Source organism: Aptenodytes patagonicus, chromosome 1, assembly GCF_965638725.1.
Source record: "Aptenodytes patagonicus chromosome 1, bAptPat1.pri.cur, whole genome shotgun sequence".
Lineage (NCBI taxonomy): Eukaryota > Metazoa > Chordata > Aves > Sphenisciformes > Spheniscidae > Aptenodytes > Aptenodytes patagonicus.
This window is the reverse complement of record NC_134949.1, coordinates 56,852,438-56,864,999: the sequence shown is the minus strand read 5'-3', so window position 1 is coordinate 56,864,999 and position 12,562 is coordinate 56,852,438. Positions and strand designations below refer to the sequence as shown.

The 12,562-nt window shown below is 48.3% G+C and overlaps 1 protein-coding gene across 1 annotated transcript; it reads right to left on the bottom strand.

Annotated features, from left to right (window-relative positions):
• Nucleotides 1-233: 233 nt before the first annotated feature.
• POLR3H (RNA polymerase III subunit H) lies at nt 234-7,324 on the bottom strand. Its single transcript, XM_076328701.1, has 7 exons — nt 7,276-7,324; nt 6,741-6,868; nt 5,415-5,511; nt 3,686-3,772; nt 2,650-2,713; nt 1,802-2,009; nt 234-1,123 (listed from the first exon to the last, which is right to left on the bottom strand). The coding sequence occupies exons 2-7, from the start codon at nt 6,849-6,851 to the stop codon at nt 1,070-1,072; spliced, it is 621 nt and encodes a 206-aa protein (XP_076184816.1). The 5' UTR covers nt 6,852-6,868; nt 7,276-7,324; the 3' UTR covers nt 234-1,069.
• Nucleotides 7,325-12,562: the final 5,238 nt, after the last annotated feature.

The window sequence follows — 12,562 nt, the reverse complement described above, 5'->3', positions numbered from 1 at the left end:
GCAATGGGCCCTGCATAGATTTTACTCACTGTTTTGTTCCCCCCTTTCCTTTCACTGCTGTCAGGGAGGGTGGTGGCAATTGTTTGTTATTGGCTGTTAGAGCAGAGCAAAGCGTTGGTCTCAACGCTGTCTGCCTTGAAATCCAAGTAGCTAAACTGCAGGAGGCAACTTTTTTCTTCCTGCTAGGCAGGAAGCTAATAGTTTCCCCACAAACAGTACAGGAAGGCAGGCTGTGTGGTTTTTACTATTTATTCCATTTCTGGTATTAACACACCCCCACAAACAAGTATTTAACTTGCTCAAAGCAGCCTTGATCCGTTTCAGTTCATAATTATGTATTTTCAGCCAAACTCCCGCAAAGTTTAGCTCATTCTACATAAATACGGCCCACCCAATAAAGTATTTCCATTCAGCACAGTAAGCAGCCTGTAGCCTTCCACAGTGGTCATCTTCACAGAGCCTAAACTACTTCTGGGTAAACTGCTGTCATTCCAGTTCTCTTTGGCTGACTTCATCCACGGGTTAAGTGCCCATTCTTAGCAGAACATCATTACCACCACCCGCCCCGCCCTCCCAGCAGCAGCATTTTCCAGGTCTCCAGAGTACCACACCTCTATTAACTCTAGTCTTTTGCTGTTTCTTCTGCATTCCCTGCCAAAAGAAGGGCAGGTTTCTACCCCTCTGAGATCAAGCTCTCAGCCCAAGGAAGCAATACTTCTTGACAGGCATTCTCTCCTGCTTTCACTCACTGAAGTCAACTCCCTTCTTAATTCAGGCGAGTAAAGACCTCCCCAGTTTTCCCTCCATGGCAGGAGACCAAAGCTCCAGCTGAGTTTGTTGCTGCTGTGCTCAAGGCTTTTTGTGCCTGCAAATTCACTTCTACAGATCAGTGAAGACATTTCTTGAAAGCGACTGTCTCGATCTGGCAGATTGGAAGCTGAAGGGGAAACAGAGAATGGCAGGTCTAATTTCTCATTCAGCTTCAGAGGAGCAATGAGCACCAGCAGGACCCCATAATCCCCCAAACATCCACCGGAAAGACTTTCTGCGGAGCAGGCTCTGATTGCAGCTAACTGTTTGTCCACCACGACAGGAGGCCCAGGCCTGGCTCACTGATTGATCCCTGTTCACAGAGAGAAGAAGAGAGGGTGCAATTGTAAACGGCATAGCGAATACAAGAGTAAATGCATAAAAATATAAAATCTCTCCCCCCTGAGTTATGGAGGAGGTACTCACTTTTTTTCCCATCAGAGCCTGCCCGGCACTTGCCCAGACTCCTTTAAACCTTGTCAATGCTACAACAAACGTTCAACACTTGAAAATCAAGCACTTGCGCATTCCACCTCCTGACTGTCCCAACACACTCCAGCTGTGAGAAACACAGCTTTCACTGGTTTAGATCCATCTTTCTCTTGCATGGTACTCAGGTGGGTCTTACGCCAAAACGCTGCACGGGAAAGACCGTTTAGCTGCTGTGTAAACCTTGGTGTGGTTCTCCCAGCTCTGTGCTCCTTGTATGCTCACTCCTACCTGCAGATCCTGCATCCACAGCCTGCTTTAAATCAGCCTCCCAGGGGGAGCTCCACCAACAACCACAAAGCGTTCCAATGAAAACACACAGCAAACACAGAGCGAGCACAAGAACAATCTCGTTTCTCCCCTTTTCCACTCCTTTCATTTTGTGACTCTCTTTGCCTCACAGTCAGCTTAAAGCAATCAGTTCCTTGGGAAAGGGATGCTACTTTAGACATAGAATAAACCACAACGGTCACAACGCTGTGTGAATTATGCACATAGTTACCACAAGAGTGTAGGGTGCCTCCTTCTTCTGGACTTCTTCTGTGGCATTTGAAGTGGAAGCCTCTGCAGAGCTCGGACCTGTCGGTGATGTATCGACAAACGTTTCATCCACGACTCGGAAGCGGATCTCCTCCCCAATGTCCATGTAAAGGTCATGGGCCCCTTCTTCCGTCTCATATTCCCACACCCACACCTGCTCCGCTTCATCGCTGGCCGCGCCAAGGGTTAAGGATGGAAACAACCAGCATTCCACCTGACAGATCACTTCCTGACAGTTTTGGGAATAGACTCAATTCAAAGCCTTTTCACAATTATTTCCTCAAACCACAATACACTGTCCTAGGTCATCATCTGCGCAGTCCAGGACCCCCGTCTCGTTTCTGATTTTCCTACTTCAAAGCATATGCTGCTGGGCAGAGTTGAGGTTACCCCCAGCCCCCCCAAAAAACACCAAAACACCCGAACCAAACAAAACCCCTCAAACCCAAGACGACCTCGCCCACCACAAGTAAGTATATTAGACACACCATGTATCTAGACATTACATGATGTGGCAAAACCAGCATTCTGTCTTCGGCAGCAGCCAAGACTAGAGGCAGGGATTACAATGCGGTTGTTCGGGGGACATTGCCATTCTTTTCTATCAGTGGGGACAATGATCCTGCAAAACCTAATAAGCGTGAGGCCTGTCTAGCTGTGATAACAGTCTGCGGGACTTGCCCGACACAACGGCTTAGCTTCTGCCACTGAGAGCACCTTCATTGTTGCAGTAGTGAATGCCTGTTGGGCCAGCACTGCACAATCTTTTGAAATGAAGTAGTAAAGTTATCAAAGGTGACCAAAGGATACAACTTAGCTGGCTGCTGCAGGGATTCTGGTGGGATGACAATATCATCAAAGAATCCAATAGAAACTGTGGAGAAAATAACTCGATTAAGACTGAAATGATTCTTCGCAAATGATGTACCACAGCGATTCCTAAAATGCATTTCTAGACTCATTTTCCTTCCCTTTTCAGGAAGGACATCTGACATCATGCAGGAATTATTCTTTGAGCCACAACGCTCAATTTCAGTTAGCAGCAAAGCAACCACCCAGCTGAAAGTACATACAGCAACAGAGGGCACAGTCTTTACGCCCGCTGGGAAAGGAAAAGGCTGTTTGGAGCAGGATTGGAAATGAAAGCGTTCCAAGAAATGAGTCAGATGCTATAGAGGTCTGCGACAGAAAAGAGCTTAGAAATCACAGAAGTAACATGTTAAATAAAGACCAATATAAAGTTAGAACAGCCCTCACCTCCCCCCTGAGATTGCATGATGTTGAATTTGCAGCCAAAATAACCTTATTGTCCTAACTTAACAACTGAGCAGGGGAGCTCAACTTGCATGGAAGACTCGTACAAGAAAGGAAAGCAACTCATCAATTACGTATTCCATGCGTCTGACAGCACTTTGTGCTCACAAAGACATTTCCCCGCCGTATTTTCAGGTACAGGAAATGATCATGAATTTGCACAGAACCATAGGGAAGACATATCAGACCAACACGAGCCGATACTACCACTTTAAAAAAAAACCAAACAAAACAGTTCTGTTAACTGAAGCAAGAAAATGAATCCAGTCTACACTCCAGATGGGCTTGCCTGTTCTTCTTGGGCATGCACGTGAATGACAGCAGGAAAGGGGAGTGCAGACAAAACCACCAAGGGCAGGGGAAGCTGCCAGGCTCAAACTACCAACCACCCTCAGGTCAGAGCAGCGCTAGAGGCCGGTAATAGTCTTTAACCAGCCTACAGACAGCACTATACAACCTGAAATCACAGTATCTCAAAAGACCCAAGAGCTCTGCAGCTCACGTGTCCCTAACGTTAGAAGTTGCGGTTTACCATGAACGCCATCCTGACTGCAGCTTTTAATCTGTCCAATCAGAATCTCATCCAGGAAGGGATGGAAGACCACGTAGCGGAAATGCACTTAAAAGAAAACAGATCATTAATGTTATGTACATGTTAGCCAACTATACTCTTTCTACAGGGCGGCAGCCATTAAAATAAAATCCCACATCCTATATGCCTCTAAAATGCTTACCCAGTTTCTTTTACAATTTCCTTGCAGGAACTGATTAGATAGAAAAATGGGAGTAAGAGTTCTGATTCCTAACTGTTTTGTATGAATTACGACAGTGGTTGATCAGCAGCCTCCTGTTCTCTGCTCTTCAAGCTTGCGAGAGTTTAAGTTCACAGAATGAAACTATAAATGAAGAACATGGAGCAGAACCTCTGCTTCAGTTACGATGTGAGCATTCCTGCACAACGCTCCAAGGCCAAGAATAGCAGTTGAAATTATACTTTCTCGTAATACTTCTGCTCCTTCTATCTTTGTCAGCAATGCTGTATTTCCTTTAAATGAAATATTTGCTATCAAATATTATCAGAGTAAATAAGATTCTCTAATATAACTGCATTTTTCACTCAGGTTAAATAAAACGATGTTTCTAACATAATTTATAAATTATAAGAATGCTATACTAAGACAATCTTAGCCAAACAATGCTTATGAGCAATTTAACATAATTTTAGCTGTCCACACTCTGTGCTCCTCTTTCACATAAAATCAGGCAGTACATTAGAGAAAGAGTTATTACCAGACACAGCAGGATTTATTAAAGTGCTACCCCAGATTCTGAAAGCAGGAGACTTTTTTCCAAGCTCAGAGAGAATATATTCTCTTGTTTCAGTTCAAGGAGTAATTCAAAGTTAAGAAGCTGAATGGAGATTAAAGCAAGCAGGAGAGCCTGCCATCCTCCTTCAGTATTAGAGAAGCTTTTATTTGCAGGGAGTTCTCTTGGAGTTAAAATTTAGACAAGGGGAGCCACATACAGTCAGTCCAGTTCCCTTCTAACAGGAAACATTTCATTTGCTCAAGCTACACTTCCACCCTGAAAATTGAAGCTAGAAAAATGCAACTCTTTCCAGTTTAAAGAAACTTATTTTAACTTAAAAAAAAAAAAATGAAATTTGCTTTTATGCATTTACTTCCAATTTTTACTCAGAGTTGCCAAAAGTCAAAGTAAAGAAATTAGTCATTTCTTATTAAAAAACAAGTCACTAGAAATGTATGCTGGACCAGATCTGTCTAAGTCTCAAAGAAAAATGTAGCAAAACTTCCAGCTAGGAAAACAGCATCAAATGCTGTGCAAATGTTATATTTAGAAACACGTTTCAACATTCTAGCTAGGGAAAATAAGCTTCAAAAAGAAAAAATACTAGAGAAACGCAGAACAATTAATACAACTTATTTTCTATGTGCAGATGCAATCAATTTTAAATTAAATTAACCCCTTCCTTAGCCCACACTTACGGCTCTAATTGTAGAACAGTGATGGACTGCTGGAGAAGGCAAACAAGACTGGCTATTTAAAGCTGTATTTGTACACAAAAAAATGCAAAGAAGAGACTTTTGCCATGTTCCTCTTGCCGTCCTAACAGGAACACAGTTACGGCTATGAACTTCAGTAAGTTCCTTTAAACTTACTTTCCCTAACAATTGAACTTAGTTCACATTTCCAGACCACTAACATTCTGCAAAACTATATAACTGAGGACAAGAATATACCTTTGGTGTGTGATGCACCATCTCCAGGGAATATGTATGAATCTTCCAGCTTTGTAATGTCATACAGACAGATGCAGAGGCCGACATTGTAGACAACCTGCTCAAAGAAAAAAATAATTAAAAAGCAATAAATCAAGCAACCCACTGGGTTAAATCAAGCAAACCATCAAATTTATACACTGTGTACACCTTTTCAAAAGAAGACAACAGAAGGGTGGCAAGATGGGAGGGAGGCTGTTTTGGTACACTCCTTCAACAGCCCCAGCCCTAAGCACACTGCATTGCAGGGGAACCCCAACTTACTCAAGCGTTATGGGAGGATGTGTTTTCATTGGCGCTGCAAAGAGCACCGCTACAAACAGAAACCCTTGGGGTAATTGTCAGCAGTGAGAGAACTTGACCTGCCAAGATAGTAAACAGTTGCCCACAGACATCATTCACCAGCCCCACAGCTTGTCCAAAGGCTAAACACACTTTTCACTAGAGTTACACTCTCAGAAGCCTCTAGGCTTGCCTTTGTCTTAAGTTATATTAGCTCTGGGGAGAGACGAGGAGAACTCTTGGTTTCTCTGCTACTTCTGAGACAGTTTCACAGCCTACAAAATTTGGGGCACCTACTAGTCATCAGTGGGTGAGGGAAAAGTTTTGCTTTTCATAACCTGTCTGTATAATCTGCTGTTCGCAACCCTCGATCACTTCAGGTTGCTCTTTTGAGCTCCGTTCACAAGCTGCATTTTGAGTTTTGCACCTGCCTCGTGCTGAAAGCCGTACGCTAATCACAGTCCCAGGGCCTGCACAGGGAACTGTGACCTCCTGGCCTATGATATAACACTTTTTTTACATCCTGCACCAAAGACCAACTTCTTACTGCCACACTGTATTTCAAGTACTAAGCACAGACCAAGTCAGCTATTAACACCTTCATTTCTCTTCCAGTATTACTGTTCTACATTTGTTTACGTGTTCTTTTTTAAAATTCCCCCACTAGATGGATTAGTTTGCATCTGTTTTTCAGACTGCGTGTCGGATTGCTACTCTACACACAAACCAGCAGTTACTCTCACTTCTCTTCCATGCTTCTCTGCCCCATCTGGCGTCTCAGTATCTTCCCATTACAGCATTAGCCATCAGAAAAAAGTCCCCTTTGAGATGATACATGGCTATCTCTTTATTTACAATCTCTGGTATTTCAGTCTCTGGGGATGGCCTTCACATCTAAACTATTCTGATACCTCACCCACACATCTCCTTAGGAACAAATAAAAGGAAGAGACGCTCAGGGATGTTATGACCCCTGCATCAACTTATACATGACCCACGCTTTACCTTATTGGCCAATTTTTTGTTTAGCTCTTCCGCAATGGATTCATTCAGTTTCCTTTCAAACTGCCAGGGAGGAATTCTTACTGTGTCAGTCATCTCTACCAGGACAAACATGATGGTGGGGAGCGCCTCTGAGGAGAGAGAGAAGACACCAACAGCCTCAGGAACCGGAGCACTGCAGGGGCAACTAAGACTCCCAACAACTGATGCGGGGCGGCCCTGGGAAACCACCCCAACGTCTTGCACGGAGCTTAGCGGGGCAGCACCCTGGCTATCCCAAAAAGGGGGGGGGGGGCCGTGTGTGCGTGGGTCGGGGGGGGGTTGAAGGCGGCCGCACAACGGCCGTTGGGGGGGGAGGGGGGACTGAAGGCAGCCACGCAACCGCTGTTGGGGGTGGGCGGCCAGGCAGCCGCCGTTGTAGGGAGCGGGGGCAACGCATCGGCAGCCGGGAGCTCGGAGGAGCGGGGCTGCCGGCGGGCAGGCCGGGAGCGGGTGAGCCCGCCCGGCCCGGCGGGGCCGCAGCCGCTGCCTCACCCACCTGCCACACGCGGAGCCCCGCCGCGCGCTCCACCAGCCTCACGGCACTTCCGGCGTCTCAGCCAATCGCCCTCGACGGGCGGGCCCGCGCCCTGATTGACGCGGGGCGGAGCGATCACGGGACGTGGAAGCGGAGCCCTGTCGCGCCGCGCCGGGCTGAGCGAAGCGCCCCGCCCCGCCCCCCGGCGGCCATTTTGTCCCTCCTCAGTGCGGGGCGGGGCCCCGGCCCGTTACCTGCGTTACCGGAGCGGGGCCGGGCCCGGCGGGCCTGGGCTGCGGTGGTTCCTCGTGGCCCCCGTGTAGGGGGGTGGGTTCGGTCAATATAAACGTAGAAAGGCCCTCAGCGACCGTGCGCCCTGCGCCGGGCTGCTCTGTACCTCTCCTTCTCCCCCCTCGGTGTCCCCCCGCGCCGCCGCCCGCCGGGCAGCGGTTTCCGTGCCGCAGCTATTGTTTCACTTGAAACAACCCACAGTTGCAATTACTGTCATGTCACTTACCGTTTTCGTAAGCTTCAATCCCGACAGGGCAGCAGAGATCAAAGTTTGCGTCTCTCCGAGAGCCAATACTTCAGCTATTTGCCTGCCTACACAGCAAAACTGGGTGGGTTTATAGCCCCCTTGTGCCTGGAAGGTATTCTTCACGGCGGCGACTGCCCAATACTTAGGTCAAGGTTATTATCAGGTACAAATTGGCATCATGTAGAACTGGAATAATTTATTCTTGAGTGTTAATTTAAAAACCCCCCCATGGTATGATTTTGCAGGCCTTGGTGCATTGTGCAGTGAGGTAAGCAGCGTGAGGGATGGTAGAAAACGGGGTTGTGCTAATGTCTGAAATTTGTTGGGGAAAATGAAAGGAGGTTGTTTGAAGTGTGTTTAAAAAAAGATTTGCCAGGAAAACCAAACATCTCTGGCTGACAGTCAAAACTGCACTGTCGGCACAACGGCTTTGAGGCAAAGGCTAAGTATGTCATCCCACACACCCCCCAGCAGCACGTAGTGGGACAGTAATGAGTGTTTTAGATAAGAAATCACTAAATGTTGAGCTATCTTGGAGCGGGAAGGGGAAAATGAGGTTGCAAATACCGTGGCTAGGCCTCATTAACGAGATACCTGTCTTGGCCAAGGAGTTTCTGATCTCTTCGCAATTACTCCTGTTTCACCAGGATCTGTTGGGTTGTTGGGTTTTTTTTAAATGAACATGGCTGGTCTGCACATGTTTGTCATGTATGTATTAAATGGGGGGCCCAGGAACAAGTTTTCCCCTGTCACCTGAGAAGAGCAGCATTTTTCTTGCAGCAGCATCTACCGTCTCAGCAAGGAGCTCTGCTGCCAACACAGCAGACACCGCTCTATCAGAACACCACAACCCAAATCCCCAGGGTATCTTGCTCTTCTCGTCCTACTTCAGGGAGCCTTACAAAGGCTCTTTTCTCCTGCACTACGGTCGCGGCTGCGCTAATCTCGGCGCGGCACAGTTTTGCTGGCACACATGCCACATCCCTTGCTGTTCTGTCCTGGCCTCACGCAGGTCTGGCAGTGCAAGGCTTGACCTTTAGCTGGAGTGCAGGTTTTGCAGGTATCTGTAGCTACTTTTTCAGAAGAGAGAATAGTTGCTGACACTGTCCCTCTTCTGATGGCAGGGGAAGAAATAGCCTTGGTATCACACAAGGAGGTAGGAGTTAGACACTGTTGATATTGTCAAGGTGATCACTCTGGATGCTTTTGTATACAAGAACTGTAAAGTTAAATAGGGGCAGAGTTTCAGGGGAATAGTAGGCTGAATACCTGGAAGAACATGAGAGATGGAGAGAAGTGGATTTGGACAAAGTCATATCACACTTCCATTTCTAGCCCATCCTTGAGCTAACATTTTTCATGCTTCCGATAGCCATGCCCCATCGGGGGCTGTTGGATGCCCAATATGAAGCAGATGCATCTCCCTTCAGCCTGATCCACAGCCCCCAAAAAACAGCTGTGTGAGCAGCGGGTCTGCGAGGCCTCGCTTCATACTGGCTTGTGTCTTACGGTTGGGTCTTTGGTGCCTCGTAAAGTGCAGGCACCAAGCAAGCTCTTCTAGGGTGGGGACATGCAGAATCTCTCTCTCCTGCATCAGCTCTATCATCGCCAACAAGGGCTGAGTGCTGCAGGCTGTTCCTCGGTATGGATGACAGGATTCCTCTTCTCTACGCAGCTATGTATTTTGGTGAAACTTGCAGGTACTTTGATACTACTCTGGGGAAACTGAATTGAAATGTATGGAGAGAAAGCTGGCAATGGCAGTGTCGGATGAGCTTCATTGCCTTAGATACCAGGCTACAAACACCACCAGAGCTGACTGGCAACTGGCAACTTCTCAGCCTCCACCAGTAACATCACAGGCTGTGGGAAATGATTTCCAGTCTCACCTTCTGCAGGTAAATCCCCCAGTCCCAAGTGGTGTGTGCCTGGGCCTTTGTACACGTGACGGATGTTGCTCTGTTACCACCTAGGTTTTCTCCCTGGAGGAATTCCGTATTTCATAAGCACCATCTCCAACGTAAAAATATAAATGAAAGCCAAACTTTGCCTCGTAAAACATGGGTGTTGTCTCAACTCAGCTATTGATAGTGCTCAGAGTTACACTATATTTAACGCTGCAGCTAAGGTATCTTGATGTTGGAGGTTGTGTGAACAGCCTCATTTTGCTGAGTGGTCTCTTTTTGTCCCAGTAGTACTGACAAAATGAATATCCACAAATCCGTAGCGCCTGTACACACCTTTTCATACATAACCATAAAGTTTCTAGAGTCTCTCTCGGCAGTATTGGGGCTTTTCCGACATTTGGGAGCATGGTTCTCGGTTGCTGGTTTTTTTGAAGCTTCAGCTGCTGGAATCCAAGGATTGCACAGGGATCTTTCTGTCACTCAGAGAAAAATCCCAGACATTTCTCATTCTCACGATTGTACAGGAGAGCTGGAAAATACTATTTGAAGTTACCTGAAAGCTCAGTAACCTGGAGGAAAATGAAAGAAACACTCAAATTATTTTGTTTAAGATCTCCTCTGCCCCCACATCCCCATGGCTGTTGGGGAAAACTGGCTCAGGGACGTTGGAGGAGGTGGGTGGTAATTTGCATCTAGACTGTTTTGGCCCTCCTTTGATTGACTCCAAAGGAATTATGTATCTTCTCACATACAAAGTCCTCCATGCTCCTGCCTTTGCTTCCGTCTCTGCAGGCATCTCCGGCACCCCCACTCCCACTCTCCGTTTGATCAAAGCTTCTGCTCTTCTCCTTTTATCATTTTTGCATGCTTTAGAGTCTCTGCCTCCTCTGCTGCAGCACATGCCCAGACCCACCTTCCAGTCAAACATACTTTGAGTTCCCCGTTAGTGACACTCATCTCCTCTGTTCAGTTTATATTTTTTAACATGTCCAGCTGGGCACACGGCTAACCCTGGTGTACCACAAATCAGGTGGGGAAGTACAGGTATTTATGATATTCAATGTACAAATATTAAACGAATGGCTGGGGAAGAAGAGGGCATGCCCGTACTGCATGTCCCCAGCACTCTTCTGGCCTCCAGCTGTTTCCAGCTCAGGACCCTCCTGGTCTGGATGTGTAGAGCTGTCCCCCAGGAGAGGATGGACCACCTCAGGAGAAACTTGGAGTGGAGACTGAGAGCTGGCTGGGTTTCTCCTCCCCTTCTTCTGCAAGGTTTTGAAGGGTAGACTGGGGAGATGAGCCTTGTGGTCTCTGTAGGGGGTGAATGTGGCTCCTGTTTTGTCATGGAAAACTGCTTGAAAAGCCACAAGCAGAGTGCGACGGGCAATGGCAGAACCCACTGGCACTTAGGGTTTCAGTGCTTCTTGGTGGTCTTGCCATGGGCTGGTCTCTTCTGTCTACGGAGCCTTTTTCTGCACTATAGTTCATTGACAGGAGAGACACAACTGCTTTATGATCCGGTCCCTCTGCCGAAGCCCCTGGGACAGCCACGGATCAACAGCCAACTACCTGGATGGATGGATACAGCCAGGCGGAGCAGTCGTGACCCTGCCTCCTGACTCTGCCCCATGCCTCGCGGCTTCCCACACAACTTGTACGCCACCCTGCAGCCCCGGGGGTCGTTGGTGGAACAGGTCCGGTTGGCACCATCGCGTTCAGCTACTTAGAATGACTCAAGGAAAGAGTCATGTTTAAGAAACCAAAAGCAACCCACAACCACCCTGCGTCACAAGACACCCGTGACAGCTCCCTGCAGCACTGACACTGTGTCATGGTTGTTCAGGGTTCCTGCAAATTTTATTCCAGGATCACAGGGACCTGAGGGGTAAGGTGCTGGTGTGGTCCATCCTTCTGCTCCAAAATGAGCCCAGTATCACCTAAATTCCCCCCAAAGGATGCCTACCCAGCCTGTTCTTAAAAACCTCCAGTAATGGAGACTCCGGTGCTTCCCCAGGCAATCTACTTGAGTAATTAACTGTCTGTTCTGTTAGAAAGCATTTCCTAATGTCTAGCATCAATCTTGCTCCTTGCAATTTAAACCCCATTACTCCTCACCCTATTCCCCAGCAGACGCAGCAAACGATTGATTCCTGTCCTCATTGCATTGCCCTGTGCCCCCAAGAGAGAAAGTCTCGGGCCAGTTTGTGACATTGCCTCTGCCCGCGGAGATGGCTCTCCTGAGCACGGTCACACTGGCACAGGGGAAAACAGAAAGGAAAGATCTTTTGGGGTTGGGGGGTTGGCATAGTGCACTGCTAGAAATGAGACCTTTAGAAAGCACCTGGGTTTGTGATGGCTGCGAGCCCAGAGCGGGGAAGCGAGGTCGTAAGGTGGCTTTGTGGCATGTGCCCCCCATGCTCCCCTGCTGTGCCGGGGGTGACTGCAGCACCCATGGGTGCTGGGGGGCTGCAGACTTGGGCAGGCGGGGAGAGTGGCTGCAGCGGCACCAGCGGGACTCGGGGTGACAGGGGAGAGGTTTGACCCGTCACGGGGAACCCTCCTAGTCCAGACCTGTCCTCCTGGCCCCATCCCCCCCTCCGGTGACTTCCCACCCCCTCATCCCGCTGTCCCTGCAGCCCATGGGGCTGCCCCATTGCGTCCGGCCGTGCCACCGATGCACGTCACTTTGCATAACCGGAGCGATGCAGCCCCCCAGGGCTGACCCTCATCCCCTCCGGCCCCCCATACAGACTTGCTCCTTTAAGCCTAGCTCAGAAATGACCAGGCTGATCCCTCCCACCTGCCCGCTCTCCCTGGCCTGGCCCTGACGTCAGGGGAAGGCGTGTGGATGCGTGTGTGTGCG